This window comes from Anguilla rostrata, chromosome 3 (genome assembly GCF_018555375.3).
Source record: "Anguilla rostrata isolate EN2019 chromosome 3, ASM1855537v3, whole genome shotgun sequence".
NCBI lineage: Eukaryota > Metazoa > Chordata > Actinopteri > Anguilliformes > Anguillidae > Anguilla > Anguilla rostrata.
The window spans coordinates 37,470,860-37,494,868 of NC_057935.1; the positions used below are offsets into that span (position 1 = coordinate 37,470,860).

Here is a 24,009-nt window from a genome sequence, read left to right on the forward strand (position 1 = left end):
GGCTGGCTTGAGAATGTAAAAAGCTGTCAAGACTCCAGCTTCTGTTCTCACCAAGTGTAAAATGTGAGTGTGAGGAGGGAGAGCATAACCGGGGGCCTCATTTTAAATAGGATATTGTTACTCACACATTTTGACACCCTGACAGGTCAACAGCACCAGCATGGCCCGGGTGTAATAATGTCAATAACTACAAGACGAAGCTTAAAATTCAAACGGTTCGGCATACTGTCTTCAGCAAAGAAAAGGCACTGGGTGTTGATGGCAACCTCATTAACACTAAACTGTCATCACAGGTGCACAGGCTAGAGGGGAACTGCCAATCAGAGCTTCTATATTCAGAAAAGCTGTTAACGAGTAAACCGCACATAAAATAAGTATTAGGATCTTTTTTTGGCTAAAACCAATTCTGATCTTACTGATTAGTGCAAACTATCATGAATTATGCACCTCTGTTTTTAATTTACTGGCAGAAATAAAAGTGCAATTTCCAGTGCCAGCAGTCTCAAATCCTCAAAGATTCATAATTTGCAGGTAAATCTAAATGACACATAGATACAAGGCATAAACTCATCGTGAGAGAGCTGAAAGAGCAGGTTGCTGAGGTGGCACGTCAGCATGCGGGAACAATGCGACCAATTGCGAGCCAGGTTTACGCTATGTTACGGCCGGTGCAACTTAACGAGCCGCGCCGTAGCGCACGGCAAACGAACGACCTCAGCTCGGTGCGCGAAACACCGCAGCGCGGCGAGGGACGCCGGCGAGAGCCGTAAACTGGAATCCCTTCAGCCGCGGCAGCCGTCACATCGACGTCTCGTCGCCCTCGTTAAGAAGAGCTCCGCCGTAAACATCGTCATCCGCGGTCGCGTCTCGCCGCGCACTACGACCGCTCTTCTGGGCGAGAGGCCGAGGTGTCCGACTGTCGCGCTGAGGAGAGATGAAGCCAGGAGCACACAGCGAGGGCACGAAAGCTACACGCTGCCCGCTGTCTGTCGTGCCTGGATTAGACCCAACACCCACTCGCCAGAAATCACAGTTCAGGCTCAAGGGAATGTCTTAATTTCACCGGATCAAGGAGCTCCTGTTCACTGGAATTAAACAACCCATAGTGGTTTATTTTTTTGGCCTTGTGGCTTCCGCTTTACTTTTAAAGTGAGTGGAAAAAAGTGTTACATTCTTTTTCACTCACTTTATATATATAAAGTACTTTTTTATGTTTTTGTCAGGTCACAGCTTAAATGTAAATAATAGAGAAAAAAAATTCTATGACGTCAGAACGTCAGACTCAAAAATCCTGGCAAGTTTTTTACAGGAAACTGAGATGGACAGGCACCATGCTTGCCATGGAACAACCGATTACTTACAGAAGCAGTTTGCCTGAGGGGAAATGGCCAGCTTATGACATCAGACACAACCAGCGAGGAAGTACGGCAGCAGGGGCAGAGAATGACAAAAATATGCCTTTCAAGAGGAGGGAACACGCAATATGTGACTCAGACAACAACAAGAGGCATGCTCTGTGGAGATCAGGCCACCGCCTGGGTTAACCCACATATGGGCCATTTCCACAATACTCTACGCTGTACAACAGAGACAACCCATTGTCTCTTGAGACAATGGGCAGGACACAATTTAACTGTACTGTGTATGTTATCATTTTAAGAAAACTGTTGTTTTATGTTGAACCTGTCAGTAATCATACGTTTTGTAGAACACGCATTGCTGTTTGAATGAACTAAGGAATATTATTTTTATATATCAAATACTATATCTTAAAATACATTTATATTTTATTGTACCAGCTGGTAAGGTTTCCTGATAATCTCCCACACTAAGCAGGAATGAAGAACACTTTTCCTTAAAGCTTAGCAGCAAACTCATTTTACAAAGAAACTTAATGGAAGGCTTGTCGTTTTGACAAATTACACCTAGAAAATCATTTAGGCCTACCACTAAATGGATTTTATGGCTTAAGTGTTACTTTATCTTAAAGCTAATATAATAAATACAAAGTTTAATACTAAGTCCTTTTTACTATTAGCAGTGACCCCAAATGTCCGCCTGTGCTTTTAACATAACATATGGGAAAGAGGGGGAAAAGGAGCAAAAAAACAAAACAAAGTTTCTTGTAAGAATTGTACAATAATTATGAGGCAGACCAGTGGCCTGAATCCAAAAATGTGCGTAAACCAGATAGGGAAAGCATGATTAATTACCTATCAAGTGTAGAGAAAACAACAGCCATTTTATGAAAGGGGGAGGTAAAACATCACGTAAAAGAACAGGAAGTCTAATAAGAGTGGTACAGACAGAGGCAGGCTGTAGTCCTGCGAGCAGCACGCACAGCAGGCACACAGGACTGTAATTACAGGGACGTCGTGAGAGAAATGCTGAGGGCCAGGTTGAGCGATGATTGAATCCAGAACACGCTGTCTTCAATGATTGAACTGGCAGAAAACACGCCGAAAATGGCCCCGCTCACAAGCATGGCAGGGCTCTATGCAGACAGACTAAATAACTGACCACTGGAAAGAAAAGCACACCACTGGGCCATGTGGCAGAGGTGAATTGCTTGCCTGAAAGCACAACCAACAGTGCAGGGCCATGGCAGATAAATGCAAACTAAATACAGACTTATCAAGGAGACCTGTTATTACCAGGCAGAGATATATCAAACAGGCTCGCCGAAAGAGGAGCTAAATGTGATTTCACTGAACGCAGGCTGAATGCAACACTGTATACACTATGTGCCAGACACCTACAGGTCACCAGCTCTCGAGACACTCCTGTGTGGCTTTTACTGTGGAAGAAATAGTCACTGGCTCATAGGTGTATGTCCTTGAGGAGTGCACATGATCAGTTGAACCTTGCTAAGGTGTGTATGGTTTAATGGTGATGTGAGAGCACGGTACCTTTGGAGATTTTAAATACGAATAACTCCATCGACCTCAACCCCAACCCTCCAAATCCACTCCAGCAGTAGAATCAACATAAAACTGAGCACAAAATTGCCCCAGTAAAAGAAGACGGACATTTCTGACAAATGAAGGCAAATTAAAAAAACTAGAGAGAGAATGAGTGAGACGGTGAGAGAGAGAGAGAGAGAAAGGGAGGTGGATGTATATATGGTAGTTCCAGAGGAAGCCATTTCAGGTCAGAATAACGCAGCTACATGCCAGACGCCACACCAGCAGTGCTAATAATATAATTGTGAACTGAAACAAAGCAGAAGGTGACAGTCTGGAAAACTGATCTACCACTGAAAACATACCTGAAGACTTAATTACTCATCCAAGAACAACTGCTATTGCATAGCCAAAAACACACCTCGTAATCAAGCTATACTTCACAGTAAAAGGAACTGACTGTGTCACTTACAATTACATTAACATTACCATGTTAATTATGCATTAATGTGCACTTAAATTGTGTTTTAATCACCTGAAATTACCAGCAAACAGGTATAATTAACAGAATAATACAAAATGAGCAGGCAGAAGCTGCTAGCACAGCCATTTCTTGTTCAGAATTCTGTGGCCTCTGCCAATGGCTAATAGTGGCATACAGGAAAAGGCAAAATGCCAAGGTTGTCTCCAAACAGGCTAACGTGAGCTCTGTGCTACATTACATACTTTGTGCCTGTCTAAACAGTAAAATCAGCATTCCCAGCAACACAACCACAGCACATCTAAAGCTTCCGTGACACAACACTGGATTTGAAGCGCAGAAGTCGATCGAATGAAATATCAGGCACCAGCTGTGAGCTTTCTGCATGACAACGCACAACATTAGAACCTGGAAAAAAGTGCCTATGTACATAAAAGTGTCATTAGCTCCTTCAAACAATACGCCAGGGTAGAGCGTGCAGTATGGAAAATAGGCATTGGCAGGTAAGTGCATTAGGGGAGAGCATACACTTCAGCGGCAGCGCATGTGTGGGTGCAAGTGCAACTGCAAAGACTTGAGAGGCCACTGGCTATGCTGAACTGGGAAGACAAAAGCAGGAAAGCTGTTTACAAAAATGACATTAAAAAAAACGTAACAACGCCTTTCCATTTTGTGACTGCCGTCATTGTTCAGCTCCTGTGTCTAGACTTCAAACCCAAAATATTATTAATATTATTAAAAGCAGGTACGTAGCCTGCAGAATGGAAGAGGAAGTAATAATACTAATAATAATAATAGTTATTATAATAATAATAATAATAATAATAATAATAATAATAATAATAAAAAATGTATTTTATATAGCGCTTTTCACAGTCTCAAAGACACTTTACAACACAGGGAAATCAAGAAAACAATCAACAAAAGAAACCAGGGTACAAGCATCATTATCAATAAACAGACAAAGATACAATAAAAAAATAAAAACATACAATACAAAAAATGCAGTGGGACCAGTGGTGCAGTGGTGGTAGGAGGGGGTGTGATGGACAGAGGGGGAAGACTAGGGAAAAGAGGTGGGTTTTAAGGCGTGATTTGAAGGAGGTGAGTGAGTCTGAGGTACGGATGTCAGGGGGGAGGGTATTCCAGAGTACTGGTGCAATGAGAAATGGCAGATAGAAACAAAATAAATATACTGAGTAAATGGTCAAAACTGTACTCTAATAGACATTAAGTGTATTTGAGTCGGCTCTGCGAAACCGTCATATTTCACTCACAATGCGTGAAGTGTTTGACATCTGACATGCTGCTGAAAGCTGATTCAAATCAGTCGACCAGTTTGCCATTATCAGTTCCGTTTTAATGAAAAAGAAAAAATATATATAAATATACAGTATATGTACATACACAGGAAGGTTTGTAGAGGAGACTAGTAACTAAAGGACTTGCAGAGGTAACTGCATGGGAAGAGGCTTTGCTCCCACAGCTGTGGGCAGGTGTGAGTGGAGTATAGGACAAGGAGGGAAGTAGGTCAGCGACAAAATTGTTCCTTCACGGTGTTAACTGGAGCTGGCAGTGGTACTGCCAAGACATTCAACCTACCGACAGAAAAGGCAGCCAGTCAAGACCCTGAGATGCTTTTATTGCATATACAGTTTTGACAAAATTCTCAGTGCAGACAAGCAAAATGCTAAAAAACCTTTTTCTTCCATGGAAAATTCATTCCACAATACCCAATGTTATGATGGGAGAATGATGTGAAAACTGTATACAGTGAGCAGTGAATTTTGTGCACAACTAAACAACAATAATAATAGTAATAACAATAATAACATATCATACTCTATTATATTTACTGTAAAGGCTCTGGACTAGTTTTCCAGGTGAGATCAGTGCTGCAGAATATGACCAATATTCAAATTTTATTTATTTATCCATTTATTCCCCATACAATTGAAATACAGTGCAGGCTCTCACAATAATCCTCTGACTTCTAAATTTGTGTGGAATTCCAAGGGTAACATTTTCATTAAGATGTTAAGAGTGTTTCATGTATTAGATTAGCAAACTCTCTTTGAAAATATCAGTTACCTTAAGAGCTATTCTGATGGGGCTGCTAGGTGGCTCAAACAGTTAATTCAGTGTTCTTGTTGTAGTTCACAGATGGACACTGCAGCCCACCGAACCAATGCCCCATAGGGCGACGGGTAGTCAGCATTAAGGGAGGGTTCAGTCAGTAGGGATTCATGTCTCATCATTCCCTAGTGACCCCAGCTGGTTCATCGGGCACCTGCAAGTCCACCTGTTAAGCTGTACATGAAGTGTCCAACTCTAGGACTCAAGCTGCCGTGTGATAAGAAGTCGTTTGTGCTATCGTGTGCTTCAGAGAAGAGCACTTGCTTGCCTGTGTTCTCCAAAATCGAGTACAGTGGATACAATAATGAGTGCTGACATATGATCGGGCATTCCAAATTGAAAAAAAGGAGGCAAAGAAAATGTTACCAAACTATTGTCTGAAGCCTAGCTCTAAGCCACCATACATTGCTGTCATCTAGTGAGCTAGTGTAGTGTAGCTATAGCTGACTAGCAAAGATATTGATATACACTACATGGATAAGTATGTGAACACCCCTTCTAAATTAGTGGGTTCAGCTACTTCAGCCACACCTATTGCTAACAGGTGCATACAATCAAGCATACAGCTATGGAATCTCCATAGACAGACATTGGCTGTAGAACGGGTCACACTGAAGAGCTCAGTGACTTTAAACGTGGCACTGCCATAGGATGCCACCTTTCCAACAAGTCAGTTTGTCAAATTTCTTCCCTACTACAGCTGCCCCGGTCAACTGTAAGTGCTATTATTGTGAAGTGGAAATGTCTAGGAGCAACAACAGCTCAGCTGCGAAGCCATTGGGCTCTGGAGCGGTGGACATGCATTCTCAGGAGGGATGAATCACACTTCACTATCTGGCAGTCTGATGGACAAGTTTGGATCTGGTGAATGCCAGGAGAAGGATACCTGCTTGAATGCATACTGCCAACTGTACAGTTTGGTGGAGAAGGAATACTGGCCTAGGGCTGTTTTTCATGCTTGGACTAGACCTCTTAGTTCCAATGAAGGGAAGTCTTAATGCTGCAGCATGCAATGACATAGAGAATTGTCTGCTTGTCAACAGTTTGGGGGAAGTCCTATTTCAGCATGACAATGCCCCCATGCACAAAGCAAGGTCCATAAAGAAATGGTTTGTCGAATTTGGTGTGGAAAAACATGCCTGCACAGAACCCAGAACTCAACCCCATTGAACACCCTTGGAATGAACTGGAATGCCAAATGCGAGCCAAGCCTTATCGGCCAACATCAGTACAAATCCCCACAGCCATGTTCCAAAATCCAGTGGAAAGCCTTCCTAGAAGAGTGGAGGCTGTTACAGCAGCAAAGGGGGGTCCAACTCCATATTAATGCCCATGGAATTAGAATGAGATGTTCAACAAGTACGTATGGGTGTGATGTATCCACATACTATTGGCCAGGTAGTGTATTACACCGTTATTTTTTCACAAATTATTTTATTGCCAACGCCATAAATATAATTAAAGTTAGATTATGATTACCTGAGAATACAAATTAAGATTTTTGAATATAATTCAATTTTAATATAAGTTAATGTATGATATCAATAGAGGACAAACATATTACCACATTCATTACTGAAAGCATACCAATTTCATGAATAGGAAACATGCTCATAGATGTGTGATAATTTGATTTAATATTATTCTTAAATATATCGATGCAGACTCTGCCGTGACGAAGGCTTCTGTGACAGCTTATGCAACTTCCACATATAAGGTGTTTCTTGAAAAGGTTGTTCAACCATCACACTTCAACCCTTTTGAATCGGGCCATGTGACCTATGTTGATAAATGAAATGTTTTTGTTCTTGGTGCATCAAAAAAACTATGTATCACACATGATGCACAACATATCCTCTACCATTAATATTAATCTTTGACTATAAAGTCTGATGACAAAACTTTCAGTGAATTTGTCAAATTATTTTTATTGAATGTCCCTTGTAGCATAGTAGAATATACAGTTCTTGAGATTAAGACCAGACACTCATGTCCCCTACAGGGGACATAAATGAATTGCCAGGTCTTAGGAGGAACATGATATTGTCTCAGGCATTTGTAATAAATGATAAATTGAAAGTGACTCACTGCAGCAATCCTCCTAAACTCCTCTCTTCCTGAGGCCATTCACAAGTCATGACATACATGCGGCATGAATAAGACATGATAGGGGTACTGGCCGCAATCACATTTGACTTCAGTTGCAGGTTGTGCATAGAAATCATTCAAAGGTAAATAGTTATCACACCTAAGGTCTACTTCTGGGGTCAGACGCAACATAAAATGAGAACTCCCAGGAGAATTAAATCAGGCTCTAACTGTCAAAGCGTCTCTTGGACTTGTTGGAGGTTTTGTCAGAGGGCTGTCCTGAATGATGCACTTTCCTTGGCCCGTGGCCAAACATATACAGGTGTATGCAGGTGTTACATTCAACAAACTTACTTGGAAGCAGATTAAATTGATTGAATATAAAGTCTCAGATAAAAACCATTCTTGAGACAGAAAAGAGCTTCCTGCAGCTGCATTATAGCCAAGCGTGATTTAGCATTCCCCAGCATTGACACTTTCCATGGCAATGCAGCTGGATGCAGCTTTCACTCACTGAATTTTGATTGAGCATAACAGCGTACGTTTCAAAAAACTGTATTCATACAGCCCATAGTGCCAGGGGATATCTCAGCAACACAGAACAGTACAAACAGGGTGCGGATGCGAGCACACTCTACACCCACTTCATACCTCTCTGTCGATAAAAACCCTTCCAGGTATATGTGGAATTTACCTTAATAAATAATTTCCACCTATGCCCCTTGTTCTGCTAACCCAACTCAACCACAAAGATATTATGGTAATCTTATGTTAATCACTACTTTAATGACTATTATGAATTTTAAAATCCAATCAAATCCTCCTTAGTCTCCATTTACAGAGCCTGAATAGCTCATTCATTAATCATAACTTTCACATTTGATACCAGGAACCAATTTAATTTTGTTTCTTTGCACTTTTTCCAAGAGATTATATGTTCTTATTACTATGCAGTACCCAAAACTGCACACAATGTTCTAAATGTGGTTTGACAAAGTTACTGTGTAACATCAATATAACCTTTAATTTGCACTCAATACTTCTTGCACAAACCCCATAGTAATGTTTGCCTTTGACACCACTATACCACAATGCATTGAAAATGAGACACAGATCACTTCCTACTTCCAAGCCTGTTTCATCACATTCCAATTTTTCTATTTCCTAATAATTATTAATTAATAATTATCTATTTAATTTCCCATATACAGACCTTTACATTTCGATATAATGAATGTCATTTTCCTGGTTTACTTGCAATTGTGGTTTCTGGTAAAATCTAGGATTAGTCAATTCTGCAGTCTGCTTTTTACTAAACACCCATGTTTTGTGTCATCTCCAAATGTAGCTACTTTGCTTTCTTGCTGTATAGCTAACTATCTTCCTGTATGCCTATAAAGATGATTAATGCAAACCTAAGATGTTTGTTACTCATGATCTCTCCCTGCAAAAACCTGCTGGTTGTCTTTTAAAATATTATTTTTTCAAAAATCCACACCTGTCCCTTATGATAGATTCCAGGATTTTCCATGAGATGCAAATTGAACTACCCAGCTAACCCGGAATGTTCTCACAATGTTGGCACCATGCAGTGGCAAAGTTATAACACCGACAAAACATTCCAATAACATTGGGAACATTTTGAGGAACAGCCCCATAGTTTCCTGGATCAGTATGGCACCCATTCTTGTATTATATTATCTTGCAACCAGTCTGGTGGCATTTCTTCAGCTTTTAGAGATGCAAAAATACCTGTCTCTGGTTTATAAATAATCTCCCCTAATGTTTAAAGCACCAGAGACAATGAGATGATATCAGTAACATTTTGTTTGAGTGTAGCTGCAGCATGGCACATTGGAACAGACTCCAAGCAAGTGCGTGAATACAGCCTCACAAATATTCCACAGGCTGAACAACGGTTAAAACATACGAAATGTGGGAGTTCGTTGCAGCTTCACACTGGCACTGGCATTAGTAGATACATACCTGTTGGCTACCAATGTACTGTCATAAATACATTTTCTGTTCTCCTAGAATTTTATATTTATTATCTCATTTAAAGCATTTTCTTGCGCAACTGCGAAAATCAATAAACAGGTTTCAAAACCAGTAGCCAACTTTCAGAATGAGGTGTATGCATATGACGGAGAAACACTAGAGAGACTGGTCTCCAACAAACAATGGGGCTTACTTAAAACAATTTAACTCAGAGACCATTAATTGAAGTGTTATGGTATTTACAAATAGAGACTACCATCTTTGATAGCTCTCAACAAAGTAACCTTTAAGGGTATCATCAACATCTGCATTATAAAGCAAAGAAAAACTTCTTCCTTATTTTTAATGCACTAAATCCCCCTCTTAAATTTCCAAATATATAATAAAATATAGCATTGCTCTCTGCAAAGTGGACAATTTGTAATCAAAAGAGCATTTTAGGCAGGATGCACAATCTGGTCATTCTGGGCAGACATCCATAACCAGTATTTTACTTGCTGTACTGAATGACGCTGAAACCACCCTGTTTTACAGTATGGCACTAAATGGAAGCTGCGAGCTTCCACATTAATGGGAGAAGTAGATGAGCACAGACAACAACCTCAGGGAAAATGTAACACATTCAGTTTGTGTGACAAAACATTTCAATTTACTTTATTACTGAGCAGAAAGCAACTGAGTTTTTACTGAGTTTCAGATGGCTATGATTATGACGAGCATGACATATTACTTAATTTGCAGCATCGGTGGAACATCTAATGCCGCATCATGTTGCCCCATAATTGGGTTCAGATTAATAGAGAAAAGTTTGTTTTAAGCTATTTTTGGCTAATATCAATACAGCTTCACCATTATCCTGAATCCATGTTTTAGCTGGCGGGTTTTTAGCTTTTATACGCCGATAACAATATTCTACCTCATTTCTCTCAAAATAGTTTTCTTAATATATACTTAAATCTCATCTTTTGTTCACTGACTATGGATCCTAATCTTTATAAACAAATTTATATAAAATTGCTCTACTTTTCTTTCAGTTGGGGTACTGTATAATGGAAAAATATTATCATTTATTCCAAGTGGCTCTACTATCTCTCAGCTGCAAATTCTATCAGAATTACACAAAAGCAGACCCAGAAGTGATTTCTGTAGAATTACAAACTAAAAATACAGTAATTTACAAAATATAATAATTTAAAACATCTTCACATTGTCGCCATCCTGACAAAATTTCCTAATGAAGTGAAATTAATTCTAAATTGAACTGACAGACTAGGAATACCTTTCCATCACAACAAACTTGCTTGCTTCCACAGTAATCACCAGCTGGCGATTACAGCAGGGGTTTTTAAAATCAGTCCTGTGGGCCCCCTGTTTATGCTGGATTGTGTTACAGCCACAAAGCAACATATACAATGAGCGCCATAATGTTTGGAACAAAAATATTTTTTATTTGGCCCCACAACTTTTGATTTTGATTTTAATCAAACAATTCACATGTGGTTAAAGTCAAATACTCTCAGATTTTTAAGGTATTTTCTATACATTTTGGTTTCACCGTGTAGAAATTACAGCATTTTTATACACAGCCACTCCATTTCAGAGCAAACATGACTGCTTTAACTGAAAAAACTGATGAAACCAAAGTGTATAAAAATACCCGTAAATGAACACTGAGAACAGGCAAATTGTGGAGTACAGAGCCAAATAAAAAAATCAAGAAAAAATAAGTCCTTTTCCCAAAACATTATAGAGACATTTATTTTTATTCATACTTCCTCATCAAATGAAGTTTTTGAAACAATCTTTCAAACTTTTTTGTCTATAGCTGTTTCTTTAAGTAAGTGCCTTTGAATTCTAGAAATGGTTTAGGGTCCATGGCCAGGTGTCCACACTTACAGCTTGACCCCAGTGATTTTACCTCTCAGTCTATCCATTAATCAATTGAAACACATAACCACTTTCTCAAATAACTATTAGTCGTAGAACACAATACAGAAAGTGAAATATTAGTTGATATGACTGGTTAAAAGTCCTGGAACAGGAATATGTGACATTTATTCTTCATGGCGTGCATTACTGAGAGGGTCATCATGGTTAAATTAAAAAATTAAGTGAAAGACAGGATGTGATCATGTGATCCAGGAGGAGTTCAAATCCATTCCACATTCCATCTAATATGAAACAGGTTAACTAAATAGCCAGGCCTGTAAATTAAAAATATATGTCAAAAGAACCAATAATATTTTTTATGCTGTGCTTTTGTTTGAAAGAAAAAAGGAAAAAAAGACAACACTCAAACTCACCACATTTCTGCCCTCCCCAGGAGTGATTACCTGAAAAGGAAACAACACAGTCAAACCATGGTCAACAACTGTTTCTTATTCAAATTTGAACAGATCCTTCTCCAACAGTACTCATGTCTCTGATCATGAATCATGTGGAAGTTAGCCCAAATCTTGTGATCGTCAGCTGCTTAGATTGTAAGTGAAAGCACAAAGTGCAAAGTAAAGGATGTCACGGTCTAACATTTAAGAGAAATTGCCCCCTTCCTCATTTCCTCTATCACTGCACTGAGTGGTTTGAGATCTTTAGACAAAATGTAATATTAGACAAAGGGAAAACGAGTAAACACAAAGATTCTTGAATTATTATTTCATTTATTTAATGAAAAAAGTTATCAAACACAAAAACAAGTATTTGCGCCCCTTACTCAATCAGCTAGCAAATCAAATGTAATTGATAATTAGATTCAGCTGATGGAGCACAGCTGGGCTTGATTGCAGCCAGCCCTGTTGAATCAAAATATCACTCATATTAAACCTTACCATCACACTGAAGTAGTCACCACAAAGTTTCTATGGGCACACTACGCCACAATAAAAGGAAATTCCAGAAGAGTCTTTTTGTTCCATTTTTTTGGCTTCCTGTTTCCCAAAATGTACATTTTTATCAATTTTAAACTGTTTCCTGACCCTCTGTTTCCACAATTCTTTGTTCGCACAAGGCGGGGCAGCTGACAGATGGTGGAGAATGCGAGTAATTGAGCCCATGCTGCTAAGAGTGAACAACATAGAGGGAACCACAGTGCATATTTAAAAAGATGGAGCACAAAATGGAAGAAACCCTCGTCGCCATCATGCAGGCCCAGAGCACACTCCAGAAGGCGGTGGCAGAGCTGTGCCAGAAGACAAAAAGTACAGGACAGAAGCGGAGGTCCTCACTGACCTCACAGCGGATGATGAAGTGGAGGCATACTTAGAAGTGTTGGAGTGGACAGCATAGAGGGAACAGTTTCCCCAGGAAGAGTGCAGTAGCACCTTTCCTCACAGGGGTGTGCCGGGACCTGACCAGCACTGAGGCTGGCAAGTACACCACCCTTAAAAGCAGCTGTACTGGCTCAATATGGCTACAGCTCACCAGCACAAACCCAACATTTCCACCAGTGGGCATACAACACAGCTCTACCAGCATGAGATGGGTAACAGCCCTGTCACATCTGACACGCAACTGGCTGGTGGAAGGAGAGGGACCGTCCATATTAGAGCAGATCATACTGGACTGGTGCATACATACCCTCTCTCAAGACCTCAAATGGTATGTTGCCCAGCAGGGCTCACAAAACTTGGATGTACTAATCGCTTTATTGGAAAACCACCAGGTCACGCAGGAGATGCTGCAAATGCCCGAACAAGGGGCCACAAAGGGAGTGGCCAGCCCCAAACGGACCTCAGAGAAGTGAGCAAAGAGGAAACCAAACACCTGGCCACCACAAAAAAAGCCAGCCCCTCCCAAACCCTTGGTGGAATGTGAGAAGCGACGCTGCTTCTCCTGTGGGGGAGAAGGCCACCTAGCCCAAGACTGCTGAGAAAAAGATGAGCCCATATCAACAGCAGAAACCTCAGAGTTTACAGTCTACCTCTGTACGTACCTCACCACACCCTCACAGGGGACAACAGTGTCTCTCCCCATCCATCCCAGTGCCTCTCCCCATCCCTCCCTACCTCCCTGTAGTCTCTAATTGACTATGTAAAGCTTAGGTTTGTAGCTAGGTAAGCAGTTTATCTTAGTTTATTATAGTTATTGCTCTCATGCCTACTTAATTATTGCTTGTATTATTTGCATAGACTGCTTTGTTGCTGCTTTTGTTTGTGTTGATCAGATTAACCTACAGGGGCCAAGTTAAACTACGCGGTCACTCCCTGCACTTGGAACTGTACTTCCCTCTAGGGTTTTCAACACACTTGTTCATGGTTATGGTTATACACTTTGTTGTACGTCGCTCTGGATAAGAGCATCTGCCAAATGTAATACGAGCTGAGGTAAAGAAAATGTGTTAGGAGAGTTACTCATTGAGAAGTCACACAGTTCATGGTCGAGCCCTTTTATATAGGTCCCAAAACCAGACAGAAGCATCTGGTTCTGCAATAATTTTAGGAAACATAACAAAATCTCACTGATGAGAAGGATGAGCCCAAGATTAACTTGATCAGAGTAATGACAAGAGCAAAGTGCGGAAGCCAAAAGGAACTGCCCAAGATCCAAAGCAAATACCAAATACCTGAAAACTCACTGAACGGTGCTTCATCCTACAGCAAGACAATGATCCAAAACATAATGCAAAAACAAAAATTGAGTTTTCAAAGGTAAGAACTGGAAAATTGTTGACAGGCTAAGTCATTCACCTACACTGAATCCAATGGAACATGTTTTTCTCATGCTGAAGAGAAAACTCAAGGCCCCTAAAACAAGCAGGAGCTGAAGATGGCTGCTGTACCGAGACCCTACTCAGCATCTGGCGATTTCTATGAGCCATAGACTAGCCTCGTGAGCCAGTCTCTTTTTTCACTTCGTTCAACAGAGCCTGGCCGATGCCTTGACGTTCTAGGCATAAACGAAGGAGGCAACCTTCCTGGGATAGTTATCAAATCTGAAGCAACACTACATGCCTGTTTCACACCTGAAAATAAAATGTACTACAGTGCTGGTCATTCAAAGTCAGTGAAAAGGTGGAATAAAGAATGAATAAAACAGATGAGCGATCCCTATAATTCACAGAATTGTTTTCTTGGCTCAAGGGGATTAAAACAAGGTTCAATAAATGCCATTAACAAATAGAACATTTCAATTAGTGCCAAGTACCGCTGCTGATGACAGGTAGAGGGAGGAGACTGGCATTTGGTGATTCAGCACAGAACATTACATTTTCTTCATGCAGTAGTGCCAAGCTGAGTGGGAGAAGCCGCGATTACTCATCGCTTTGCTTAGCCTTGCAGAACCTAGGGAAAGCATTTGGATTCAAGACGGGGCACCAATTAAATGGGAATTACATCAGTACAAGACCGCATTAAGCCATAGAATGAAGCGGTCTCTCCTGCCCCTCAATCAGTGCGCAAGGACACATCTGAGGGTTTTAACAAAAAGCTTCTTTTCCATCAAGCAAATGGATAATGAATCTCTGCAGAGCAGAAGTGATTAGTGCCACGCTGTCACCGGTGGTCAAACACCAAGCTGATATTCTGACTCTGGTTTGAACTAGTTGGTAGAATGGGGTCTTATCCACGCACCCTTAGCGCTAGCTAACGTGCTAAAGCTGAGATGTACGCCAAGACTGCTGTGGGGATGCTGCACTTTCCGCTGAAGGTGCTTTTAGGTCACCCGTGTCTCATTTTCTTGTGGTGTAATAAGCAGTGTATGTCTTCTGTGTTTATTTGCACCTTTAAAAATATTTTGAAGGACTTACTGCTATAACAGTTCTCATGCATTATGGTAAATGGACTGCATTTATATAGAGCTTTTATCCAAAGCGCTTTACAATTGATGCCTCTCATTCGCTCATTCGCATTAGCCACATCAAGACCAGCTTGATCTCAATTAATATTTATATTTATGGTAAAAAAAAACAAAAACATTTATTAATCACATTATTTTTATTGTTTTGCGGCAACTGCACAATTTCCTGTAGGAAATTGTCCCAGGAAGCTACAGATTACCTGGCCCTGAATGAATGACCAAACTGAAATGAAAGCTGTCACAAGCCCTAGCCCAGCTTTCCTTATACTACATTCCCACCTTCATACTAAATGCTAATTCCTTTGTTATCCAAGCAGTTTATGCTTTTTTAAGCAGTCTTTGAAAAATTCTAAAATTCCATGACATTCTTTTCACTCACGAACCACTACAGGCACCTAAAATGTAGTGCCCCACATACAATATAGCACAGCACAACACTGCACAGACTCCAAGTGCTGGGAAGAGATGTGCGACCAAGCTGAAAATGTGCTGTAACTCGCAGCTGTTTGAAAATTACCTGAATTGAACAGTTACATGCTCAGAACCAGAAAGCAGAACATTAACCCTGGCAGAACTGATCTCTCACAATCCTCCTCCAATCCATCCCAACACCCAGTGCCAAGCTGCCTGTAGCACAGCAGGTACTGTCAGCCTGGTCTGTGGCTCTCTCTGTATGAGAGAGGGAGATGGAGGGATAGAGAGACATCCAGGCTCCACAACAGATGATCTGTGAGCCCCAAAAGAGCAGGGAAAACACTGGCATTTATATACAGGCTACTATGCAACTCTCTTAAATATTTAAATTGAAATGCAATGGGTTCACGCAACAAGTTACAAGAACAGTGTCCTAAGTTACAGGATCGTCATGGAAGGGGAAATGCCACTAGGTGACACAGGTTATATTGGGAGGTTCACGCTTCACAGAAATTTGGATAGACTCATGCTTTTGCTCTGAATTCTTTTAAGCATGGTAGACTAAGTGCATACTTTTACAATCATTTCCAAAACAAATCAGTATTTTCAGTACGTTTACACGTAGCAATTACACTATTTCTTAAACAGGAGCAACTGATCATCCGCATACTTCGGTTGTTATGCTCCAGAAAAAAGATCCTAATGTAAAGATACAGAAAAGTTCGTAGAGTGTTATGAGATTAAAACCAACTAAATATGCAAATACAAAGAGCACGCATAATGAATGATTCTGGGCTTCTCATATGCCTATGTTTTGAGGCATGGTTTTTTTCAGGTACGAGACTATGCATTTAACAAAAGTGAAATTAGGACTCCACATGAAGGCTATTCACTGGCTAAATGAACGTGAAGCAGCCCATTTATTTTCCATAGGTGACAGTATGTAACGCAAATAAAAGCTACATATGGACATTAAGATATAATACGCACATTTATTATTACCAGTACAAGTCACGTTATTTGTTCGTAGGTTGCAAATGGTTCGTTCATTTATTTAGACGCCGCTAAGATACATTACGTACCTTTGCATCAATGCCATCCTACCGGCAATTGACGAGCCTACTGCAGCTTGAATTTCTCTCGACACAAAATCAAATACAGATATATACCCCAGCGTCAAAGATGTTCGAGCGGTTAAACGAGGTTCTTACCGTTGGCAGAAGAGGCTCCATTTGAGCTCCTTGGTCCTTAATGTCCATCTTTCGTTGTCTCTTTCTATCTGCCTATGTTCTTGTGATAATGAGGTTCTCTAACAGTGGAGTCGTTATAAATGTCTCAATAAACCGACTCGGTCCTGTCACATGTGCTTAAGAGCCCTGGATCCTGCCCACATATGATCACTCCCAGCTAGAGCCTACAGTAGCGCATTTCATTAACGCGCTCAAGCTATGAGCATACAATGGACGTTCTCACGACTTGACAGACTAGGGCGTATGTCTAAATTCATCAGGAAATTTTTAATAGCTTATAAAAATTCAAGCTTGTTGTCAAGCGGTCCAGCTGCATAAAGTTCCGGCGTTCACAACGCATAGTCCAGGTCCAGATATTTCGTGGTTAAATTACAGTAAATGCGTATAATGCGCAAGAATGCGCATGAACCTCGATATATTCACGTTTAAGACTATGTAGTATTATGACGGGACGAGCACCTTTCGGTTTTTTTGAGCTGATCCACTTTCAACGAGCAGAAACGATCAATTGTAATCCAGGAGTCATTGTCCAACAGTTGTATCATGTATGCTACTTTATTACCTTTAATTTTGTTAGAGTTTCAACTTTTATTTCTTGCAGGCCTAATGATATACAGATTACGTGTTTTCCCTGTTCCCTGACAAATGTTATCCTGGATTGTCTGCAATTTTTATTATTTATAACAGTCACATAACACACATCAGCCACATTTGCCAAACGTTAAAACAGGATCAAAATAAAGCAGCTAAATGTTAGAAACATGATCACAATAAACCAGCAAAATCGCCATTTTGGAGCATTATATTAATAAGTGCATTCCCTTCACTAAAGTTTGCATTTGAGAAAATTTTAATGGTGTATGTGTAGCATATTGTCTTAAAATTGTTCAAATGGAAGTGCGCAGGTCCTGTAGGTTTGAGTTAAAAGAAGGAGGATGAAAGCTCACCTTAGACTAGCTAACCACTTGTCCAGATAAGCAGCTGTTTGGTACATCGTCAGATATATTACTGTTATGTGTCCTCCTGAGTAAATATATTGATTGTGATTGATACAATTGCTGATAACACAATGTCATGTGCTAGTGCAGTAGCATACCCACAGCTGTGTAGCAACATTACTGTAGGTTATGGTGGATTCATGTGACAGTCACTCAGTCTATGTTATTTAAAATAAAATAGCTATTTCCTTTTCATCACATTGCTTCCGAGCTAGCCATCATTTGTGTAGCATGTTGGGTTAAAACAGAAAAATAAGAGTATTTCTGTTTGATTTTGTGTTTTAATAAATCTGTCATCTATCTTCTGTTGAGCTTACTTGAGTGCAAGCTGGCTGGGTATCTGTGAATGATGCTATAACATTTGTTTTGACCAGGGGTGCAGTATCTCCGGAAATTACAGTTTGTGAGATTAGTGTGCTGCAGTCTTAATGGTTTGAGCCAGTTTTAGGCTGTCCAGTGTTATAGGTCAATCACCAATTTGGCTTGAGTCAGACCAGCAGGTAGAGGCCCAACAAGATCATGGTGTAATTATCAAAGCACAAGTTTGGACCTCATATCAGAGAGTCAAACTGTTCAGGCTCACAATACTGTAAATGAAGCCAATGTAAAAATGAAATATAACAAGACTGCACTACTAAATCAAGATGTTAATTTTCTCTGGAAAATTTGATAATTGCCCATTTTCCTTCATGCATCTGCTTTCATTGCAATGCATTGTACTTCCTGTGACTGGGAACAAGAAAACAAAACTGACTTTGTAAAATAAAAAAACAAATGATTAACAGCAACAATTCATGATAAGAGTGGCAAACAAAACACAGGAGATATAAATTGGAGAGCTCTGAGGGCTGAAAACATGTGGCAATGTCCATTGAGCGCTTCCCAAAGACGCTGGAGAGAAGCAAGCAACAACTGGGATGCTTACCGAGCAACATTCAGGTGTGCAGACCTGCAGCTATAGCCATCACTGTTCATGTTCCTGAGGGTGTTACAGACAGAATGCCCATTCCCATTTTTATTTGTGTACGTTGCTGAGAGGACAACTTTTCAAGAACCATAAGACAAATTCATGTGGGATTTGACTACCTGTTGGTTTTCTAAATTTAATTTGTGAAGAAAAAGTTAATATGTCAAAAGGAAGTGCTAATGTCGAGGTAAGAAAGACATGTACAAGACTTTTCTTAACCATTGAATTAGTTACAGGATTGGAAACACATTTGATTTTCATGGAATTTAATATAAATGTACATGTTGCCTAAAATATGAAGGGGAAAATTTACTAAGACTGCCATAAATGACAAAATTATTATGAAAATGAAAAAGGTGTTTATTTAGAAGGATATTAACTAATTATGCAAAGGAACGCAATAAAGAATGTGCATTCTATTAATGCTATCCTTTTAGAAGCTTGTCTTGCATATGTTGCAAAATATATGTTAGTTCTACTGTACATCTGATGGCTTGCTTTGCATGGGTTTGGATAATTTTTCTCTCTCACCGAGTATGCCCCAGTAACATTGCCTTATATTGGAATCCAAAGGCTTTGAAGTTTTTCCCCCCCTGGACACAAGATATTCCGGTAGAAAATATTCTTTCTATTTGAATTTGTAATCTCTGATGCCAAATATATCTCCCTAAAGCTACAACCACTGTAGCTATGTTAATGCTCTCATGCGTCATTGAAAGTTAAGACTTGCACTTTCCAAATGGCAAAAAATAATGATAATAATAATGAAAGCAATTATATCAGCAATTACGATCAGTCTTGATACATTGTTTTGGGTAGCTCACATAATTTATTTATTACCAGTATCATTTCTGCTATATCAAGCCCCGATATATTCTGCAATGCATAATTTATGACAAATAAAAATAAGTCCAGTTTTATCACTACTGGCCAATGACAGACACCCCACAGCACCGTGTATAATCAGTCACCTCCAGCTGCAAATGAATCTATATCTCTGATGATTGACTGAACAGATCTGCTTCCGCACATTTCAGTCAATCAGTGACAGGTAGCACAAGTCTCAGAAGAGTGATGTGACTGACCAATTGATATAATTTCACATTTCTCCATACAGCCATATTTACTCTAGGGGCCATGCATAGGAAAATAAATATCCCATCTGTATGAGCAAATTTCTGAAAGTCTGAATAGCCTATGTATTTAGGGGCTGACTTACACACTTCAAGACCTTTAGCATGTGTTAAACCCAATAAAGCGTGCAAAGGAACTGGAGAGGGTGAAGCCTAGGAAGTAACGAGAAACAGCCTCTACTGCACATGTTCAGGGCAAAAGAGCTTGCGGCCCATTGAATTCAATGTAGAAAACCAAGGTGATTTAACAACCAAAGAAAACCTTATCAGTCCATTTTTTGTGATCATAAATTTCATTATGTGTAGCAGTTTGTGAAACAATGGTTTTGGTCCAGGAGTCCTAAATAAATATTTGTTACTATATGCTTAGTTTAGTTGAAGGCATGCCGGACTATCTAGTTAAATATGAATGTCTATGGTAAAACCTTTGCACACATGTAAAACCAATAACATGGTCAATGATTGATCATGGTATTTATTTTGTACCAATTTGTGTTATTAGTTTTGTGTAATTATTTTTGTGTGTGTTATTAGTTTTCTGTGTGCTAAAAGGTTTTGCACATGCCAAAAGTTTTAGTAAATCAGGCCCTTTATGTGACAATAACTGATCTCAATTTAGGGCTCATAACAAGATTCAACAGTGACATCTGCTGGTCAGGAAAGAAAACAATGAGCACAGCGTCAACTTCAGTGAGATTAACTGAGTGACAAGGTGTAGATATACAAACATAAGTCACTTCAAATAAAAAAACCTTACCTCAGCCATTTCTCAAGTTATGTTGTTGATTAAACAAGGAAATACACAATATAAAGGTTGTCAAAAGCTTTTCTGTGAGTAAGAAACAAAACATCTGCTATAATTTGGAATAATAAAGCACATACTGTAAATTTAAAATTACCTTGTAATTATATTAAAGATCAGTTTCTCAACGGGATGGGTGGCTAAAAAGCTAGCCAACAGGCTTCAAACATTCTTAAATAAAAATGGCATAAATCATGACTAGCATGCCCTATCTTTCTTTCTGTAATTCATCTGAAAAAGTAACTGTGTATGAAAGAACACATTCGAGCCTGTAATCTAGTCTCCCTCAACTCTCTCAATACTTTGTCCAAAAGATAAATTAATCCTATATTGTTTTTGCACTTTTTCCACCCAAAAGACCAGCATTTGTTTATATATATATATATATATATATATATAAACAAATGCTGTGCTCTTTTGGGTGGAAAAAGTGCAACAACAATATAGGATTAATATATCTTTTACATATATATAATACTACATGTGCACACACACACACACTGGGGTTGTACAAAATGATACAACATAATGGAAACAGCTCAAGACAAAGGAATTAAACTTTGTTGTTACTAAATAACAATTACAAAGGCAGCTAAACAGGTGAGCCATATTAAGTTGATTGCCAATTAAAAGCATGTGTGAACTATAAAAGATATCTTACACTCAACACCAAAAAGGCCAAGTAGTGTCTTTCGCGGGCACATCGGTCACAAAAACCGCAAAAATATTTAATGAGGTAAAGGGAACGGTGTCAAATGTTCTGGAAACATAATATGCCAAACATGAATGAACTGCAACAGAAATCAGTGGTCATAAGAAGAAGCTCACTAACAGGGACAGATGGACACTTAAGATAATTACTAAATACCACACAACTACGGCCTCAAAAATGACCACAGAACAGCCCTGTGACCCAGTTTCAACAAAAACTGCACATAGTGAGCTTCACAAAGCTGCTATTTATGGAAGGGCCACCATTCAGAAACCACTTGTATCAAAGACTAATACACAAACACATAAACGCATAACCTCTCATAAAGAGCACAGAACCTGGACTTGCAATGGAAAAAAGTAATATGGTCTGATAAGTTTATTCTTTTTAGTACATCTGGACAGGTTTATGTTTAGAAAAAGCCGATGCCTTGTACCCACACTATCTGTTACCAACTGTTAAACATGGTCATGCATCTGTAATGGTATGGGCAGCCATCTCACGAGAGTGTAAGAAACCCCTCAGATACACCAAACACCATTGAGGTGGCCAACTATGAGAAACCAGAACTGGCCACTTTGAGGTCACCAACTTTAAGAAACCAGAACTCTCACGTTGAGGTCACCAACTGTAAGAAACCCCTCAGAGAAACCAAACAGCGGAAGGATATGAGTGGAAAAGGAATATGTGTGGTCTTACTGAGTGCTACTGGAAATGGAATAATTTAATGTTATCTCTGTTATCTGCCTCCTAAATAGTGTTTAAACTTTCCTCTGTGCTAACAGCTATGCATAGACGGATGAGATTGCTTTCCACCAGTAGCGTGGCTCTACAATATCTATCTTGATAGATGCGGACGTATCTCTGGCTTGTGTAGCCTGTATAAATACAATTGTGTATCTTGCTACAACACTAGTGTATAGGTGAGTGCAAATATCCAGAGTTCTATGCATATGTTAGGACCATAAAACTACTAGGTGTGCAGTGATAAGAGTCAAAGAGGAATGCCAGGTTAAAGTGAATGCAATTTGTTGTAGATTATGTTAATAATGGCAATACATAATGGTGCAAAAGTGTGCGTGTAATTGAATGGTTATACACATATGATGCATAGGAGAATGTGTTGATGAGTCTCCCTGAACCATTCCACTTTTCCCCCTATATATAAAAACATTAACGGAAAACCCCAAATCATCAAATAAACACACAATCATAACAAAACAGTATATCAACGATCCTGCTAGCGCTATGTCTGTTCGCATACCACACGGGGTTAACTTTTGTATGTGGCTGGTTGCTGACCCATAGGTATCAAGATCTTTAGTCAGCACCCCACCACCAAAGACGTCAATTTGTTCCCCATGACATAACGGCTTTCCAACGATACAAAACATGATTACACTGTATTATGGGGAACCTAAGGTTTACATAATGCTGATCCAGCAGGATGTTTTGCAACTGAGCACCGTCTCTTTATCACACCTGCTGACTCCCTGTCAGTACAGTAAACAGTGTTTTCCTTTGGGTGTTCTTATAAAGGATACACTTCTGTAAACCACCCTAAGCTACTGCTTCCGATTCTTGCTCTACATGGCCAATGCCATTTTACAAGACTGGGTGTAGCCTATAGTGCAAGCACTGTTCTCTCACTGACATCTGCATATTCCAAGATAACAATGCAACCATTCACACCGCTACACAAATTCAAGAGTGGATCATCGGCAGAACATCAGCATGAAGTGAACTGCCTTCTGTGGCCTCCACAATCACCAGACTTGAGCATCATCAAATTATTGGAATTACCCCAGTTTTGCCTCCAGAACAGCCTGAATTATTTGCGGTATTTTATTTGTGCCCTTTCTCTTTGCTTCAACAAGTCTGCCCATTCTCCTCTGACCTCTCTCATAAAAAAGCAGTTTTCAACCACAGAACTTCCATTTACTTTTGTTTGTTTGTTTGTTTGTTTATTGCACCATTCTCTGTAAACTTGAGAAACTGTAGTAAAAAAAAATTCCAGCAGGGCAGCTGTTGATGAAATGCTGGAGCCACCACGTAACAAGGTAACAGGTGTACCTAATAAAGCAGCCGGTGTGTATGTAGATCAGTGTGTGTATTTTTATATACACTCACCGGCCACTTCATTAGGTACACCTGTTCAACTGAAAACTACACCCATTAACGCAAATATCTAATCAGCCAATCACATGGCAGCAACTCAATGCATTTAGGCATGTAGACATGGTCAAGACGATCTGCTGAAGTTCAAACCAAGCATCAGAATGGGGAAGAAAGGTGATTTAAGTGACTTTGAACATGGCATGGTTGTTAGTGCCAGAT

At 39.7% G+C, this 24,009-nt stretch overlaps 1 protein-coding gene across 1 annotated transcript in view; it reads right to left on the minus strand.

The window, feature by feature from the left end:
* Positions 1-17,282, minus strand: part of LOC135251931 (sodium-driven chloride bicarbonate exchanger-like) — a 94,696-nt gene extending 77,414 nt beyond the window's left edge. The window contains exons 1-2 of the mRNA XM_064329814.1: positions 17,022-17,282; positions 11,910-11,939 (exon numbers count right to left, since the gene is read on the minus strand). Coding sequence (XP_064185884.1) covers positions 11,910-11,939; positions 17,022-17,069 — 78 coding nt within the window. The 5' untranslated portion in view covers positions 17,070-17,282. The remainder of the gene's footprint in view (positions 1-11,909; positions 11,940-17,021) is intronic.
* Positions 17,283-24,009: the final 6,727 nt, after the last annotated feature.